Source organism: Microtus ochrogaster, unplaced genomic scaffold (assembly GCF_000317375.1).
Source record: "Microtus ochrogaster isolate Prairie Vole_2 unplaced genomic scaffold, MicOch1.0 UNK61, whole genome shotgun sequence".
Taxonomy (NCBI): Eukaryota; Metazoa; Chordata; class Mammalia; order Rodentia; family Cricetidae; genus Microtus; species Microtus ochrogaster.
In genome coordinates, this window is record NW_004949159.1 from 2,002,551 (window position 1) to 2,022,432 (window position 19,882).

The window sequence follows — 19,882 nt, forward strand, 5'->3', positions numbered from 1 at the left end:
ACAGCTGGACAGCTGTTCCGGGGGGGGGGGAGAACAATTTACTTGCCCAAGGGAGGAAGCAAACCTTCTCAAGGGACATCTTGAGGGTTTTATGATAGTTACAGCATCATCATTAGCTTTAGCATATATTAACAGTAACGCAATAGTTCTCATGACTCAGAGCTTACTTTGTAGTAGGCACCCTGTGTCCTGCTGTGCATGGATTGAATTCCGTCATTGTATAAAAGGGTTATTATACGAGGTACTGTGCTTCCCTTACTGTGTCTCCACCATTCATGGGGGACTGGTTATAATTGCCGTTCTTATACAAGTGGCAAATTACAATATTTGCCAGAACCTTAATCCTCCTACTTTTGCTCCCTTAATAATACTAGAACTAGGATGGAGTGTGTTTCGTCTCAGACTGAATTGCTCACCTATATGAATTTCTATCCTATACTCCACTGATACCACATCCTCAAAGTCCTTTAGGGAGGGAAAATCTACTAACAACATGTAAGCAGAGTGCTTGGGCTTATGGCTGCATACTGTCCTGAAGAAAGTGTCAGAACTCAAGTTCCAATAGAAAGGCAATGCCAGGTTGTCCGCGGGGAAGGGCATGCTCCACTGGGAAGGCAGTGCCTACTAATAAGAAGGAAAACAATCATAACAGGAAGACTAACATTTAGTAATCACTTGAAGAAAATTATTTGTATGTAGGAGTTGGTTTAACTCCTTGCACGTAAACAGAAAGACTCCTGTTTCACAGGCATAAACAGAGGTCCAGATGCATGCTTCATTTGAAAAGTACAAGCAGAGAACATATAGTAGAGAAGGTTCCTAGTGGGAACCTGTTCTTGAACAAGTCCAGCAGGAGGCGCTCAACCTCAAAACACAAGAAATTCGTAGCTCCCTAGTGATTGCAGAATCACAATGTCTTTCAGCAAGATCATTCCCAAGGTGTGCCTGATTCTATCCCCAACCCAGCATATCTCAACTCACGTATTCAGTCCATGGCCAGTGCATTACAGGCCTATATTTATAGGTTATGTCTTTGCCACAGCACACTTTTGAAGTAGTGTTCCTGACTCAATTGCATTTGTCCTTTGGCACCATTGCTTATTGTCCTAAGCTCATAAGCTGTCTCATTTTTCCCCGTATTGCTCCCCATGTCCTTGGACACTCCTTTTACATATTCCTGACCCCCAAAAAAAGAAAGGAAGGAAGGAAGGAAGGAAGGAAGCAAGGAAGGAAGGAAAGACAGAGAAAGAGAGAGACAGAGAAGGAAGGAAGGAAAGAGAAAAAGAAAGGAGGAAAAAGAAAGCTACCATGGAATTGTTGAGGCCAGGAGCTGTTGTTAGTTCCTTCATTTTAAAAATTCCAGTACCTAAAGGTCCCTATAAAATGTTTATTGATCCCATTGAGTTAGATAATAAGTTGAATCCCTGCAGATCATAACCAAACCCCTGTGTGGTCGCCTCATTAATCGCTATGACTGTCAGAGTTGTGGTCTCTGCTTACGCTCTTCCTTTTTGTTTACCTTTCCCTGACTGGTCAGAACGCAGAGGCACTGGGTACATGACTTTAACACTAATTAAAATTGATGGGTATGCGTGATACTTGCATTTGCTAAGGCAGCATGGTTTGTGCTCCATTTGTAACCAGCATCCACTTGGCACTGACAGAAGTCTGTGGTCTGTCCACTGGAAGGTCACTTGTTTTTTTTATATCTCGATTCGCTGCATGGCATAGAGTGTGTTGGCTCAGCAAAGCTTTTGCTTGATGAGAATGTCACTTAGTGTACCACAGAGGAGGAGACACCAGATGTCTCTGTGAGAAGTCAGGGAGTCCAAGGCTCCCCAAGATTTTCCAGAACAGCCGTTTGGCTCAGACTCTACTTATGGCCTCAGGACTGACCTGCACATTCTGCTCCAATCATCTTCTTGGGAAACCTGTCAACACTGCTGCTAAGAACTGGACTTAATGATATTGTCATAAAAGACAGTTTTTACTTTCTGCTCATATTAAAACTTGATGCTTAGTACAGTGTATATTCTGGGAAATATATGCTGCCTGCTTTTATTTTAAATATTTGTTATAATCAGTTATGGGAGTAATAAATAAATTCAATAAATGAAAAACTATAAAATTTCAAGAGTAAATAGGAACATTGAAAACCAATAGACATGCAATTTAAAATAGTCTAATAACAGTTTAAAATTGATTGATTCACCAGAGAAAATCCAAATCTTTCTTTTAGTATTTTCAGTGATAATGCCCAGATACCCGCCAGAAATTCTACTCATATTAGAATTCTGTATTCGAAGGAAAGCCTTCACTCTATCTATTAGATTTTACATTATTTCAGCAAACACAATGGCTGCTTCTTACCAGCCAGATAAGTGGGGAGAGGTCATGAAAACATTCAGCAGGAAGGACCTCAAGAAGCAGGTGGCCCAAACTCACCAGGCCTGAAGTTCAGAGCGATGGGAGAGTGCAGTCTCGCTGCCCACTTGATCTTTGTTTTCTTTTTGTTTCCTGTGTTTTATGAGAGACAAAGTTCTCAGTGTGTGGCCTTTTATTTAAGCACTAAGACAATATTATCAGTTGTCTGAGAGGATACAGGAAAAACAAACACAGTGTGTCTGACTACACCCTTGAAAGCAGAATTCTTTGGTGCCCTTTGGTCACCAAGACATTATGTGTGAGAACACACTTGGCTAATACTTAGGGGAGAGGGACCATCCTATAGAATGTGAAGGTACCGTCACCTCCCATAGGTTGACATCTCAGTCCCACAAAACTGTCTCCCACTTCAGATAACCAATGTGTGTAATATGCTATACTTCTGAAAGACTTCTTAGCTATCAATTATAAATATGCTATACTTCTGAAAGACTTTTCAGCTAAAACGTACAGTTCCCGTGACTTTTTGTTTAGATTTGAAGAAATTGCTACGCTAGCTCACAGAACTCAGACAAGCATCAATTAATGATTTTAGTTTATTATTGAGGGTCTCACAAAGGATACAGATGATGAGGTGTTATATTAATAAGCTTCTGCTACCAGAATAATTATCTGAAACAATCAACTTACACAGAGAAAAGGTCTTTCTTTGACCCACAGCTTTGGAGTTTTCATACCATCAGTAGCTGGCCCCACTGCTTTGGAGCCTATGAAATGGAGGACGCTTTAGCAGCATGTGGAGAGACTACTTTACCTCAGGGCTGGGAAAGGGCTAAGTGTCCACCGTCCGTTCTAAATCCACTCTTCCCCCCAGTGATGGGAAGATCTCCCAACTCACCTCAGCTCTTGAATTCCCACCACCTCCAACTAGTGCCAGTCTGAGGAGCAAAGTTTTAATGCATGGGCCCTTGGAGGATGAGTCACATCCACGCTGTAGCATATGAAGAACGTGAGATAGGGCTGAGGAAGTCCCCAGAGTCCTCTAGGCATCTCTAGGTTGTCTGCTAACTGAAGCTTCCTGAACTCAGACCTTTAATTATTTTCTTTTTTGTTTTCTTTCATTCTTTCTTTTTTTTCTTAAATGCTGCATTCTTTGGCTACATTTATTAAACCACTGCCCATTGATGATGAACTTATTAAACCACTGTCCATTGGATGAACCTCCATCCAAAAGGCTTCAGATAACACTGGAAAAAAATATGTCAGTTCTATAATCATGCCTTGATTTTTCCTGTGCCGGTTCCCACACTAAGGAAGGAAGTCCCCAGCCACCAGTCAACCCACTGACCTATGAAAAACTCATCACTGAGTATTGCAAATATTTTTAAGAATTTATATTTTTTGTAGAAAGACTAAATGTCAATTTAGCCATATCACGGGTAGTTTCCCTGGATTTTATTTAAATCTCAGTGTTTGGTGTGCCCTGGTGGTATCAAGAGATTATCTATCCAGTCCTATTGCGCTATTTTCCACCAAGACCAGACAGCAGTGCATTCCTTTTGTAGCTGAGCACTTGCAAAGCAACCCAGCTGGAAAGATATCCCTGCTAACCACTTTCCATTTTTGCCTACTTTCCATGCATCCTGCTCCTAGCTGCATGCATTATAATGACTGACTTACTGCCCATTTTTTTCCTTCAAAAAACTCCAGTGTCTCCCTTTTCCAACCGTGTACTTCTTTCTCTTTTCCCAGTGCCTAAGAATGTTCACGCTTATATTATATCCAAAAATAAACCTTTTTTTACTAAACTTTAGTTTTTGTGATTTTAAAAAATAAAAATAAACTTGTGTTCCCCATCATATGCACAAGGGGAAAGCAGAGTTTGGACTGGAGTGATAGATGGAGGAATTGTTTTCATTGCTCTCTGTTGTGTCTGGGCATGGGACCAGAAGTAACGGCAACCAAAAGGCTTCCATTTGCTCTGCCTTTACAAGCTCTTCTTAGTGCACAGAGACAATTTTAATTTTCATGGGAGTTTTTGCATTGGGAGCTGGTTATCCAAAAAGGACGCTGTAACAGGGTCACAGCAGATGGTGTTTCTACAAGGTTGACTAATGATTTTCTTCTCTTTCTTTTCCAGTTACACCAGTTACTCTTGGCAGGGCTTCTCCAATTCTGCAAAGAATTATTCCAGACCTGGGGACAAGTAAGAATTCCTGTCGTTTTACTAACTTGCTCTGATGGCTTCCATGTGTTAATATAATTCAAGCAGCTACCCTTTCTCTATTGGGGATACTGGTAACAGGAAAAGTGACAGAATTAAAATTTTATAGGCAAAAAGTATTTTTCAGGATTTATCTTTCAGTTTCTCTATAGAGCTCTTTCTTCATTTTTCTGTTTTGCTTATGCTTACATGCTAAGTGTGGCCAAGCTTACAGAGAGGAAAGGATTTATTGTGAATCAGTTGCAATTTGTTGAATTTAGAAAATTGCCTTGTTTTACCAATCCTTTTGTAACATTATTATTGTTATTTGGAAGTGTTATATAATGTTAGCATTGGCAAAAGATAGAATTTGTCTCTCCACCTAAATATCCTTGTACCTCAAAATGCTGTCTTCATACAAACGATCTATTCTCTTTTAAATGCTACCACATACCCCCTTGTGTCTTTTGATGATCTCCTCTTTATCCACAAGCTTGAACTCCATCTTCAACTCATGGGAAAGATTCCACAAATTCTCTAGTCCCAGTTTTCCTACCTTCTGTTCTTCCATGGAACTTTGTCCATTGTTCCATGATACCATTTACCTCCTGTAATTCTAATTCTTTATGCCCTGTGCGCACCAACCATCACACCAGGATCACACTAAGCATTCAAGAGATTTTGCCGTACCAATTTTAAGGTCGTTTCTATCTAGTCTAGTATGTTTATTAAGGTAGTCTAGAAGAATAGAACCAAATATATGAGTGTATATATATTTATATATTATATCATATCATATTCATAATAAACAGTGAAGGTTCTATCATTGGCATGAGTCCACATCAGAAGATTGAAGAAGATGAAAGTAATGCCCAGCACAGATTATAACAGCAACGACAGCATTCACGCATGGCAAGTGGGGCCTGACACATACTGTTCTCTTCTCCTTTCAGCTTTGTTCCACTGGGGCCCCCACCCTCTTGGGAAGTACTACCCACTTTCAGGAAAGTACTTTCTTCCTTATCTGCTGTCACACACGTCAGTCTTCTCTACGCACCTTGTACACGCTCCTGGATGTGTATTCTGCTCTCATGTACCTCACTCTGTTCAAGTTAAGGTTCACAATGAGCCACCACAACCTCCATATTTCCATTCCTGGCATCCTCACATGATCATATCCCCTTCGCCAGAATTTCCTCTTTCCTCCTGGTATGGAACAGTCCATCATGAATTTTTTTGTGTGTGCTTTAGGCATGTTTTTAAATATTACTCTATACAAAACTTTTCCTAGTCTTCCCAAATATATACATGCTTCATCTTGGAATCTCTGTGATTCTCTTTCTCTCAAAGAGAAGTAATATAATGCAGTTTAAGAACTTACTCTTTGAAGTGGACAGCGTGGTCTTAAGTCCCTCATCTGTGGCTTATGTCTTACATGATTATGTCCATTCATTGCTTCTCTGTGCCTTGTGTCTCCTCGTGTACTCTCCCAACCACCAACTCTTCCCTGCCAGCTTCATGTACGGTCTTTGAAACTCCATGTCCTCTTAGCAGGGCCAGTATATGCATGGCTGTAGTTCATCCACTGGAACATGGGCAGCCTATCAGGGATGCATCTGAGGAAAACTAACTCTCCTTCCAGCAGCCACCAGTTGCCAGAGGCTTCTCAGATAGTATAGGACTTCATGAGCCCTTCCCCACCCCATACTGGAACTGTGTCTGCCTTGATCTTGTCCAGGCCTTGTGCGTGTCATCATACATGTTGTGAGTTCGTGTGTGCAACAGCCATAACATGTCTGCCCAAAACACAGTGTTTTCCTGCAGTCATTCTCTACCTCTTGCTCGAACAATCTTTCCACCTCCTCTTGCTTCCGCCGAAATCTCTGATCCCTCGGTGGTGGGAATAGGATACAGATGTCTCTTCAGAATGGAGCACTTCACAGTCTCCTATCCTCTGCACACTGGCTTGACGTGGATTTCTGTACTAAGCACCATCTACTGCTGAAAGAGGCTTCTCCAATGAGGCTTGAGAGCTGCTGTAATCTACAGATAGAGACAAGTGTATAGAGCCATTTAATTCCAGGTCCATTTTGCAGAAATGCCTCTAAATGGAGATTTGATAATAGCCAACCCAGAAAGTTCTTATAAGATTATATTTAAGCTCAAGTCCCTAGACCCTTTCTAAACTTTTATGGTATGTAGTGTACACTCTTGTGGCTCTTATTTTTAGTCCAACATACATCAGATTGAACACTGTGCAACTATCTCCAATCAACTCTACTGTATGTGATAAGATCATCATTGGCTCAGCCTAATATAAACTTTTGTGCATTTTCTATCCCCTACTAGTAAACTGTACCATCCTAAGATGGTTGTATCTTATAAATCCTTGTATCTTACAGTTCCTGTAAGAATTTAGAACATGCGGAGATTTTAGTAAATGGTTGAATTTTACACTTGAAAGAAATGTAGACAAAATGGTTTCCCAAACACTTATGTCCTCTCTCGCTGCTTCAATTTCCGTCATGTCCTTCACTGGTCATTCCTAAACAAGGAGGTTTGCACATAAGGGTAGACATTTCTCTCACCCATTGCTAAGTGCACTTAAATCTTTCCTAAAAGTCTTCTGCTGGTCTCTAAAATTGGGTAGTGGAGCTAGAAGCACAGTCAGGTGTTGGTGCATGTTACAAAAGATCTCTATGAAATCATTTTTGTATCCGGACATCACCTCAGCTCCTGCTTCCAGTCCATCACTGCCCCAGCAAACGCAAACCCCCTCTCGGCTTCAAGCACTGCTTTTTATTGAATAATTTCAACGTTCAGAACTCATTGCCTTTACCTGCAAATGAAAATTTAGCTCCCTCCAAAAGAGTCTCACTGGGGACCAGGCTACTCTTTGGGTTGGTTGCATGCCCAGCCGTAGATAGACGGCCAACAGGAAACAAACGCAGAGGCGCTTTGAAGTTTTTGTTCATAATGTTCTGTCAGGGCATTTCCTCTTTTTTTTTTAATTTTATCTTTTTTATTATTTATATCTTTTCTTCTCTCTTTTTAATGTATAGGCCCTTTGTGGGTATATTATGGTTCCCAGTTTAGTATTTTTATGGGATTCCTGAGTGTTTGAACAAATTGTTCTCTGTGTCTATATCTGTTTCTTGAGCCTTTTCCTGGGCTCCTTTACTCCTGGTTTGTTTGATTTGTACTATTCTAGTGTGTGAGTTTTTGTTTTATTTTATTCTATTATTATCCCTGAGAAGCTTATTTGTTTCCTAATGAAAGACAGAGAGGGGATGGATCCAGGTAGGAGTGGAGAGGAACTGCAAGCAGTAAAGAGAGTAATAAAGAGAATAGTAAAGTAGCAAATATGTAGCCAGGACATATTATGTGAGAAAAAAAATATTTTTAATAAAAGGAAAAAATACCCTCATTGCCTGACAGCAGAGCTAAATGAGGTACAGAATAAAGGAAGTGCAGCTCTGCCCAGTGTGTATTACATGGAACACACAGCATTCCTGTGTTCCAAGGCACTTGGGCTCCAGGCACACACAGGAAAGCAGAACTGACTAGGTTCTGACATCGAAGCTGACAGTGAATTCTTGACAGTCTGCTTGTTTATAAAAGATCCAGTCAGCGATTCAGTAAGTAAACATGGATTCCGTTGATGGTTTATAAGGAGACAGTGTTTATGTTGGCTCGCGTTCTAGAACCCAAATGAGTGGTAAACTCTTCCTGACTCACATGCAGCCCTGATCTCCAGACGATGCCAGGGAGTCTAGTGGTGATTCCCAACCCTCTTGGGAATTTTGTTGATTCCCAAGCAAAAACTTCCTTGCTTTTCAGAAACAGCAGGCAGGCAGGTAGAACTGCATGCTTTATATAAGGAAAAAGGGAGCACAGAGATGCTGGCTTACTAGGCACTCCTAGCAGACCAGCAGAGAGTGAAGAAGATGCTGGGACAGGGCTGGGTGTCTGCTCCTAGTAGAGCAGAACAAAGAATAAAGCCTGGTTTAGTGAGGTTTGTCTGCAACCCAGCTCTTGGGAAGTGGCAGCATGAAGGTCAGTAGTTCAAGACCAGCCTCAGTTACATAACAAGTCAAGGTGAGCCTGAGCTATGTGAGATCAACTCAGGAAGAAAGAAAAAGATTAGACAACTCTTCAAACAGCTACAAGAAGATTCACTTCACAGTGACTCTTTTCCAACCTTAAATACCCAGACAGAGTCCACAATTATCCTGACATGCAGGTCAGAAGTTTGTTACAGACTGTGTTCTTTTCACGTGGAGTACATGGGAAATAAGGGCTCTTTATGAGATAAATACCCAGTCATAACGTTTTTTAAATGTTCCTTTGATTCCTAAATCTTTATTTACCCCTTACTTATAAGAAACCTAGTCCCCTTTTCTGCGCATGCTTCAGCCACTGATAATGAAACCTCTAAAATGGAGGTCCTTTTGCTGATACACACATAGGGTACTCTTCCTTTTCTTTGGGGGATGGATTTAAAACAAATAGAAAACAATAACACTTTCCTTTAGAAGTCTGCTAAGGATGTTCAAGGACTTCCCTGGAAATTGCTGCGTGCCTGCGCGTACTCTATATACAGACGCCTAGCATAGTTTTTCTGCCAGAGTATAGCGCGCATGCGTGCTCAAGAATAAAATCCAAAATAAACATTCTCTCACCCTAGATGGCCTCAGTAGGTGGTGAGCAAGCTCTCTTGAGCGACTCCAGGAAGTTTAGCAGCCCACAGCTGGTTACAACCTTTGTGGTCTGGCCGGTAGCCTATTTATTTGCTGATTAGTTAATTCCACTACTTCAGACCCAATACTTTACTCACCAAAGAGCCCCAGATTCTAAATGGTAGATAGAGATTATGTATCACCAGGATAGAACATCTACAACTCTCATTCCAGAAAGGCCGTTGGTCCTCAAAGCTCCTGTGTGTGATAAACAGGGCTCTTAAGGTCATATACAGTTATGCGTTGAAGGAAAAGTATTGACTCTTCCTTAGGTAGGTCATGTATTTTATACAAGTTAATCTCAGTGTTTACTGAGACAGAAGAATCTACGCTGCATATATTTTGAAAGATGTACGGACTTAATAAAGAGTCGAAGCAAAAGTACCAGAATTACTTTTCAAGTGATTGGGTACCTAGTGGCAAGCACGCAATGTGAGCCAATATGCACTTGAACCAAAACCACTCAAGAGTTGATTGATTTCTTTTTTTTAATTTATTTATTTATTAAGAATTTCTGCCTCCTCCCCGCCACCGCCTCCCATTTCCCTCCCCCTCCCCCAATCAAGTCCCCCTCCCTCATCAGCTCTAAGAGCAATCAGGATTCCCTGACCTGTGGGAAGTCCAAGGACCGCCCACCTCCATCCAGGTCTAGTAAGGTGAGCATCCAAACTGCCTAGGCTCCCACAAAGCCAGTACATGCAGTAGGATCAAAAACCCATTGCCATTGTTCTTGGATTCTCAGTAGTCCTCATTGTCCGCTATGTTCAGCAAGTCCGGTTTTATCCCATGCTTTTTCAGACCCAGGACAGCTGGCCTTGGGTGAGTTCCCAATATAACATCCCCATTGTCTCAGTGTATGGGTGTACCCCTCGCGGTCCTGAGTTCCTTGCTCGTGCTCCCTCTCCTTCTGCTCCTGATTTGGACCTTGAGATTTCTGTCCGGTGCTCCAATGTGGGTCTCTGTCTCTGTCTCCTTTTATCGCCTGAAGGTTAGAGTTGATTGATTTCTAAACAGAGTGCTTATAACTGAGTAAAGAGGCTTTATGTCTTTTTTTTTAAAGCTATGTAAATGTATGACTTCTTGGATATATATTTTTCACATGATCCACAATATATAGTATATATTGGTCAACCGCAAGGCAAGTATTTTCTTCAGTGTTTCTTAGCAATCTAAAGTTTGATCATTTTTGTGCACATCTGAGCCCTTTTGACGGGGGATTTTTTGTACACATGAGTTGAGCTGGGAGCCTATACTCTTCTTTGCCATGTAGATGTTTGATTTCTCCAGAATCATTTGAAGTTTTAGTAAGATTTACTTGTCCCTAGAAGGGAAGGGTAAATACAGTAAAAAAAAAAAAAAATTGTGTTATACTTGAGAGAAATGTTATCAATATGAAACAGCAACAATAATGAAAGTATCAGTTTTATAAAGAATGTATTTACCTACAATTCACAACTTGTGTTACAAGATAAGTTACCTCAGGTTTTCTTTTCTTTAGGTCAACAGTCGCTTAAAGCAGAGGTTCCAAACTAACCCTCAGACCAGATACATATTCTATAAAGAAGTCTTGTTGGAACCCAGCCATGTCTGTTTGTTTCAGCTTTTCTAGGACTCAATGATCTCCAGGATCATTAAGATACAAATCATAGGTCATAAGCCTAAAATACATCCTCTCTGTCCCCTTAAGAAATTACACCACCTCCTATCTCAAACACATAAATGATTCTTCTTGTGGTGTGGCATTTTATGATGCTAATCACCCATTTTATGTAGGTGACCATCTTTTAGTTTCCTGTTTAAAAAAAAAAAAAAGTGTCTTCAATTTGGAAACGCATTAATGAGGAAGCCCAGAGAAGCAGCTCCAGCCCAGCTGACTTGCTTCCATGTCACCACGGGGCTGTTCTTTGATTCTGTGAAATGTTTATCACAGTGTTTGGCACCTGGGAAATGCTGACCTGGTTCTGCCTTCTCTGTTAGAAATAGTCGCTAGGAATAAAAGAGATGAAGCTTGCATGCACAGCTAAATGCTCGGCCATTGTAACACGCTTTTTTCTGTTTGCAAAACGGAAAGTCCATCCCTGACTGTAGACACCTCAGTCCGGATCTCCTTTCTCAGAGCCTTCAAGAAGATTTACTGCACAGACGAAGCGTGTGTCCTTCACTGAGGGACTCTGAGCTGTTAACGTGTGTTGAGCGAAGACTGTCTTTTTCTTCCGTGATGGAACAACTGAAAAGTTGCCCGTGCTCTAGTAAACAACCCCCACTCACATTCATGCCAGCAACCCTGATTAAACTCTGTGGGTGAAAAAAAAAAAAAAGCTGAAAAACGTCTTCAAATTAGGGAAAGGCTTGTTGGCAAAGGGGGGTTCAATAGGAGAGAAGGGGAAGGGAGAGAGGGTAGTATGGAGTAAAAATGACCCAAATTCAGGATACTCATGTATGAAATTGTCCGAGTGAGAAAAAAGGAAGAACATCGTATGGGCAGAGAGTTGGGAGGCTCTGGGAGGAGTTCGTGGAGGGAAAAGAATACATTGTATGAAAACCTAATTTTAAAAGAAAGGAAGAAAGGGGGAAAGGAAACGCGAGGTTTTAATCCAATGCTGTCTGAGTGAAATGGTGTACGAGATAGGGTGGATATATCTATGCCACTCATTGGCGTCAAAACTTTCCTTTTATTCACCAGACTGATAAGCAAAGGACAACTTTTATGTAGGTTAGATTCCCATGAGAGAAAACATTTCTGTTTTGTTCTTGCTGATTACTTAGCAAGGATGTCTTTGAAGGATGTCTGGCTCGTCGTGGGTACAAAGTGTGTCATGTAGAATGAGTGGATCTATAGAATAAATGTGTACTGTAATTGGATGAGTGGCAATAGTGTATGCTCACATCCTAGGGGAAAAATTACTGTCCTGAAATTCCGCAAACTGGCAGTAGAAGCTTAGCCATACCATACCCTGCACAATAAGGCAGACCAAGTGAGGGAACCCTGAGATCCACAGTCCCCAACAGCATGCTAACCCCACAATCTTGCCCACCCTTGACTTTCAAATCAAGAGTCATTGTGGTGTCTGACTGGCAGTTGTGTGTACACCTCTTCATTTGGGATTTAGGACTTTTAGGGTTTTACTTTCCCTTTTAGTTTCTTGGTATCTAAAACTGTTGCTCAGAAAACTGTTTAGGGATTGTGATTCTTTCATTAGTATGTATTTCAGCTACCAACAGAAGCGGTGAACAGATCCCTTAAAATGAAACAAATCCATCCCTTTTAGTACACTGTAAACATAGCCTTGGCTTTAACTATAATTATAGTGTGTGGGTGATGCTGCTGAAAAAAATGCTGTAATTATGACATTATGGTTGAGAACCATCTGAATAGAAATCACTGAGCTTCATTGTGCATGGCTTAAGAAGCCTTCCTGACCCTCTTCAGTATGAACAAGACTAATTAGCCCATCACTACAAACGCGTTGGAGTATGCTAATAACACAAGATCAGGGGCCAGAGTAAAATTACAGGGGGCATGTTGCCTTTGTTTAACTTTCCTGTGCTCCCATGAATCTCATGCAAAGGTCAGATGGAGAGCAGGGGAGCTTGCTGACTTGGACGGCACATGAGTAACATCACAGGCAGAAAGAAGCCTGGAAGACCAGCGCCCTAGCTTGCTTTGCTCCTGACTCCTGTCAAGAGAACTTTTCAGAGGTTGATGGACTGCTGTTCTAAAGTTTGTTTCCCTGAATCCAATTTTCTTTCCTCTTCAACAGACAGATTAGGTAGCTCTAGATGTCATGACATCTACTATAGTGATGAATCTTGACTGTGTTCTTTCTAATACCAAATTCATTTGTCAGGTCATTGAAACATAAGTTTAAATTTGATTTAAAATTTATATATATATATCATGTATATATATATATATATCATGTATATATATGAGATTTACAGCAACAACAACAACAAAATGTTTTAAAATAAAAAGAGTGTTGGTTCCCCTGGGGAACCTGACCCATCACTTCAAAGGCATGTGCTGTTGGACACCTGTTTATTATTAACATGGGAATATTTGTGTTTTCATTCCACCTTCCTATGCATGGGTGTAGCAAAGACACATGTGTTCCTTACAAGCAATGACGGAATCTGTGAAACACAGTAATCTGGGATTTGCTGCCACAGCATAGGGAATTGTGGGTGACTCCAGTTGGTGAATCAGGTTGGCAGGATATTTCTGGCACATAAACAAGTATTTAGGGTGTTCTCTGAAGTAAAGGTGGACATGGTCACTCATTATGCATATTGGGAGTATACATTTATATATGTTCTGGAGTATAAAGGGGGAAATAACTTGTTTCCTTGGCTTTCTCTTTATTCCAGGATTTTACCACAGCCCTATTCATGCCTGCGCATTAGATTCCTCACGCTTTCCTGTTAATCTAGAAATAGGAGACTTCATTTTCCTTCTTATTCTACTCTCTTGTATCTCTGCTCTAATATATAAGGAAGAGAGGGGAGGAAGAGAAGGAAAACAAGAATCTAATAGCAGAAGTAGAAACATGTCTTGTTCCTAACCAGTAGCTTATGTGACAGCCGTCTGATGTTAGGCAGCTTCTCACTTCATATATTTTGCGGCATCTCCCAAATTAACCAGCATTAATTGTTTCTTGAACAATATTGATAGCCTTTCCTTTCTGGAAACTTCCTAAAACACCACGGAGGAGCCATCTCAGCAGTCTGACTAAACATGCAGACGACATCACAGAGCCTGCACCTCGGCTCTCAACTACCACTCTGGAAAAGTCACTTAAACGCCAGGCTTCAACTGCGCATCAGTCAATAAGAATACATGCCTCCTTGAATGAAAATTTCCACAGAGCATGATGTTAGCTTCTCTCTGTTTCCTGTCCAGCTCTGAAAACATTGACAAATCACTAACAGAGGAGAGTACGTGCACACATCCAACCCAGCCAATCTCAGGGCCGTCAGGGAGTTTTGATAAGGAGGCACTAATTTTATACCTACTTTTGTGAATCAGTCTCGTGGCTCATCAGCAAAGAAACAGACAAAGAAAATGTGACTATATTAGTATTTAATTAGCATATATTTACTAAATTCACATATGTGGGAAATTAATTCAGCAATAAAGAACAAAATTATGTCATTTTCGAAAAAAAAAATGCAAACAACTGGAAATCACCATGTGAGCAAAGTCAGTCAGTTTCCAAAGAACAAACACTGCTTCTTTTCTCATTTGTGATTCATAGATTTTTATATGGATGCTTAAAACTATGTATGCATAGGTAACATGAGAGTTGAAGTTTAACTGTCTAGGATAAAAAAGGGGGACTAACAGAAAAGAGAAGGGAGGAAAAGGGGAGGAGACAGAAATATGTAGAGAGTATGGGAGGGGATATGCCCAAAGCAAATAAAAGAGAGCAATTTAAATTTTGTAAAGAATCTATGTATTTGTAAATAAATAGAATAAATAAATAGACAAAAAAAAACCCTAGTTAATGAGCTTGAGGAAAAAAGCTGGAATGAAACTAATACTCAAAGAAAAATCCTTAGCAAAAGAGTTTTTTTTTTTTTGGAAAAAGCGTAGTCATATACTGTTTAACAATGGGGACACATTCTGAAATGCTTCATTTGGTGCTTTGCTCAACATGAGAACCTAAGAGTCTGCACCCGTAAAGGTGACTAGTCACCGCCACCATACAGACAATTGGTCACTGGCTGAAGCATCACCAGGTGGGACATGACTGTCCTTGATGTTTGCCAAGCCAAAAAGTCCCACTGAAGAAGTGGCGAAGCCTTCTAAAATGGAGAGTTCCCTGTGAAGGACTCTTGGCCACAGATATTTGGAAATTTGTCACTTGTTCTGTGAGCTTTATTTCCTGCTCAAGCTCAAGGACGTCCTCACTCTCTTCCACTAAAGAATACGCAGGATAATTTCACAGGAGATGAAACGATTTATCAGGACCAGCTACATTGATTAAATATGAAAAGCGTGCTCTTAGGCACAGAGCAGGCTGATTTATGCAGCACTTTGAAAGCAGGATAGTTGACTCTGTTTGAACTGCTACCGATGAATATGACAAGAAAACTGGGCTGGGAGGACAAAACAAAGCCCTGAAAATCCAATTTACTTTGGTAGACAGCCAACTGTCAGGTAAACAAACCAGAATTCTTTCAAGAAATGTAGATTTCAGTTGGAAAAGTAATTACAAGTAGGAGATTTTAAAGTCTTAAAGGGACCAAGGTTAAAGCGGCTCACTTTCCTAAGTCCACTTTGTGGAGATTTGGGGAAGCAAATGAAGATGTTTAATAGAGAAAGGTTATGTGTTTGTCTGATATCTCTATCCTAGTCAAAAGACCCCTGCCTGGGTTTCAACCCTCAACCTACAAGTGAATGGGGGTGGGTATTTGAAGAATGCCTACTTATGACAATAACATATCCAGAGTCCCAGGAAAGCCAGGTGTGATGGTGCATACCTTTAAATCCAGCACTGGAGGGGCACTGGCAGATGGATTCTGTGAGTTTTTGAAAACGGGTTTCAGGAAAGCCAAGGCTACATCATTGTGAAAGTCTGTCTCAAAAACAAACAAAGGAGAAACGAAATTTGGGCTGAATGGATGGTTCAGCAATTAAGAGTGCACGCTACACTAGCAGAGGTCCTAGGTTTGAGTCTCATGACTGTCTATAACTCCAGTTCTAGGCCATCTGACACCCTCTTCTAGCATATGCTGTCACCAGCACTAAATATTTACACCCCCACACAAGCATACATATGTATGGTTAAAAATAAAATAATTGTGTGGGTTTTTTTAAGTCCTGGGGAGCAGACAGAGGAAGGTTGAGGAGTTGAAAGAATGATGATAGAACTCTCAGATCAGCAGTGGTTGCTGAAACATGCTAGAAGCCACTGTCCCCATCTTACAGACTGTGGTATTACTCAAAGTCACATAAGAAGGCGTATTAATTTATTGAGTCATGTTACAGAAAGCACTAGTAACAATGAAGGGCTTGTAGTTTGTTCATTTTGCCAGTTATCTGCAGTTGCCTTGGGAATTTGCAAGCAAGAACAAGAACACAGCCAGTAACAGCCAGTCACGGATAATGAAAATATTTGTTCCAAAATTTTTCTTGCATTATTAAATGATACTGAGTTGGGACTGAAAAGTAATAAGATTTGTTTTCTTTGATGCATCATGAATGAAGTTAAAGAGAATTTCCAAAGAAGAACTTTAAGAATCACTTGAGTCATTATGATACTGCTGGATGTATTCCCTTTTAAAGATCACATTACTGAAGAGTGTGAGACTGAATTATAACTTGTATAACTTAGTAATCAAATAAGATTACTGCTAGCATTGGAACAAAATCTGTGACTTTAGTGGCTGTGATGATAATGTACAATATGAGGGAGTCTTCCTCTTTGAAATACCTTTGGGGACTCTAAAGTGGGTTCTCCAAACAAGCATGGAATATAGCTTGCTCTTGATTTTATATTTTCCTTATATACAAATAACTGTACATTTATCATGTTTACTTTCTATCACCACCATCCTCCTTCCCACTCTTCCCTCACTGATCATCCTTCTTACCCCAGCCATACCCCTACTGCTTTCTCCTCTCTCTCTCTCTCTCTCTCGTATGAGAGATTTAATTTAAGCCTAGTTCTCCCTCACTTCTCTCTATTACCCCCTCTTTGTTGGGAACATGAGTTTTTGCAACCATTTTGGCAACTAAATTTTCTGAAAAGGAAAAACTGAAAAATTAGGTACTATATAAAACAGGTATACTACTCCAGTATATATGTTCATGAGTGAATCTAAGTCAGCACACCACAAAAACTCCTGCATATTCATGTCTAACACTATATTGTACACAGTAGCCAAGATATAACCAGCCTCAGTGCCCGTCACAGAAGAATGATGGGTTCATACCATTTATAAAAAATAGATAACATCGTTAATTGCCATATTAAAAAAAATAATCCAAGCTCAGAAAGACAAGTATCATGTTTTCTCTAATAAGCAAAGTCTAAAAAGTATGTGTCTGCAGAGATATATAGCTGTATGTACGACAATGAAGTAGAAGGTGTGGGGAGTGAAGCAGGTGTGTGCTACAGCTGTTCCTTGGAACATTATAAAGTCATTAGTTGCAAACCATAAACTCCAACATGACCTTAAAATTTGAAGGATTCTAGACCTTAATTGAGACAACATAAACTGAACCATCTAAATCTGTGCCATGGGAATTTTGCTGAGAAGGAAATGAAGCTGTTGGAGGGAGGAAAAGATAAAGATAGCATAACAAGTTCTACCTGATATCTTCACCTGAGCATGAAGGACCCAGCGAGTAATCCCAGGAGGATTTCAGAGATGATGACAAGGTTTGAGCCCCTGTGGTAATAAAAAGATCATGGTGCTCATGTTCTCTTGAGACATCGCATCCAAGGCAGAGGCTCTAATTATTTGTAGCTGTTGAACCTTAAACTACCCTCAAATTCCACACAAGCTACTTTCTAATCTTTGCATTGCCTTCTCGTGTCTTGCACGTAAGAAGAATGCCGGAGAGCCTCCATGTTCTCAAGGCTAGGCTCACTTGTAAGTGGATAGCCAGTGAAACCTGAAAACAAAAGAGGAGATTTCCCTGTGTGCTAACCTGCTGAGTGGGAGCCTCACCCAGGAGCTCTAAGTGGACAGACACTCAAAGGCCAAAAAAGGCTTCTCTCTTGGATGGACTACAGGGCACACTGGGACAAACAGGTCTGCTCTCACTGTCTCCCTCTGCTCTTCAGGCTCCACCAAGTCCCCTTATTTCATCTGTCCAATAACTTGGAGGGGGAAGAGAAGACTACTATAAAAAAAAATATGGATGGTGTTTTTTTTATTAAAATGGAAAAGCCATTTTATTTGGTAAACTTATAGTCTCATTTCCATGTGATTTCTCTATGCTAAGGCTGTAATATATTTGCCTCATTCTTATATTAAATTTCTGGTTCCAAAGCCATCCAAAAAACACAAAATATAAATACACTATTTTAAATTCTACAGGATATTTTGGGCATGATTCACTGTAGTTTACATTTAGGGACATGTAGATGCTACTTTTTTCTACTTTGTAAACCACAAGGCGTGGGAGGCTAGAAGAAAGTTTAAATTTTGAACTTGACGAATTGCTCACTGTAAAAATTAAGTGAAATATTGTCTCTATCCCATCTTGAGATTAAATGAAAGTACCAGAATTTATATCACATTATTTGTAAAAATTATAGTAAATTATAACCTTTCAAATGTTTATATATTGAACTTGAGGTTTGTGGCCTTTAAAAATAAATCTGACATAGCAACTATAGCATGAATTTCAAAATTGCAGGCTATGTATCATGGGGTGAACACTCGCTTGTGGTAGAGCTAGGATGCAGATGGAGACTCTGGTCTGATTGTAAAGACCATGCTTTCATTCTTTCTCATTTTCTTACCCTGTGATTTAACATGCATCTAACATACATCTTAGTGTCATTCATTTCACAAAGAGGCTGAAGTAAGTTCCTATATCAAGAAAGCATTGAGGTGTTGCAATTGATAAAAACCCAGCAGAACTATTATCTGATGCAAACCTGTAGGACGTTTTGTAAGTGTTGAAAAGGAGCAAGAAACAGATTTACCTCTGAACTCACTGTTGGAAAACATGTTTATCATCACAGTTGTTTGGTCATGTGCTGTTCTCAACACTTTCCAACAGCTAGGAGTCCTCCTAACAAGCCTCCAAGGTAGATGCTGTTTTCCATATCTAACACAAGGCTAGACTAGGAGGGCCAGGGGAGAGAAGTGACTTGTCCAAAGTATACACAGGTAGGCGATGCCGATCCGTGATTCAAACCCAGGCATTCTAATGCAGGGGTCCGCAGTCTGTGCTTCTCTGCTCCACAGCCTCTCCATCTGCTCTTGCTGTAGAAATCATCATCTAGACTCACGTAGTGGTAAGAAGTTGAAAATATGAGCCTTGAGGTAGAACTTCCAAGCAATGATGCTCCCCATCTTTGGGTCCAGGTTTTCTTATCTTGATCGAGGTCTTCGAACCAAATTCCCTTCGATACTCTTGATGAGAGGACTGACCAAGGTAATACACCAAAAGGATCACCACAGAGCATAGCGAATTACAGTGACCATTATCCGTTACCTGAAAAAAAAAAAGTTAGAATTAACTTTAGGGTGTGAATTGTGGTAACCAAATTTTCTAGGTGAGGGGTGATAAACATTTGCTAAACCAGCACCATTCAGAGCTTCGCTCACAATAATTCTGGAAGCTTACTCTTGCCGTATGCATATCGTTGATCTGGAGGAAACTCAACTTGTGGGACTGAAGACTGGTTTTCTGAAATCGTTTAAAGAAGGACTCACACTCGAGGTGTCCACGCCCAGAACTCCCGTTCCTTCTCTGCTTTTCTAAAACCTGCTTTGGCGCATGCAGTCCTTCTTCGTGGATGAAGAAGCATGAGTAAAGGGCTGGAGAGATGGCTCAGAGGTTAAGAGCGCTGACTGTTCTTCCAGAGGT

The 19,882-nt window shown here is 40.5% G+C and overlaps 1 protein-coding gene across 1 annotated transcript in view; it reads left to right on the forward strand.

Annotated features, from left to right (window-relative positions):
* Ghr (growth hormone receptor) overlaps window positions 1-19,882 on the forward strand; it is a 258,732-nt gene that overhangs the window by 188,043 nt on the left and 50,807 nt on the right. The window contains exon 5 of the mRNA XM_005369809.2: window positions 4,526-4,591. Coding sequence (XP_005369866.1) covers window positions 4,526-4,591 — 66 coding nt within the window. The remainder of the gene's footprint in view (window positions 1-4,525; window positions 4,592-19,882) is intronic.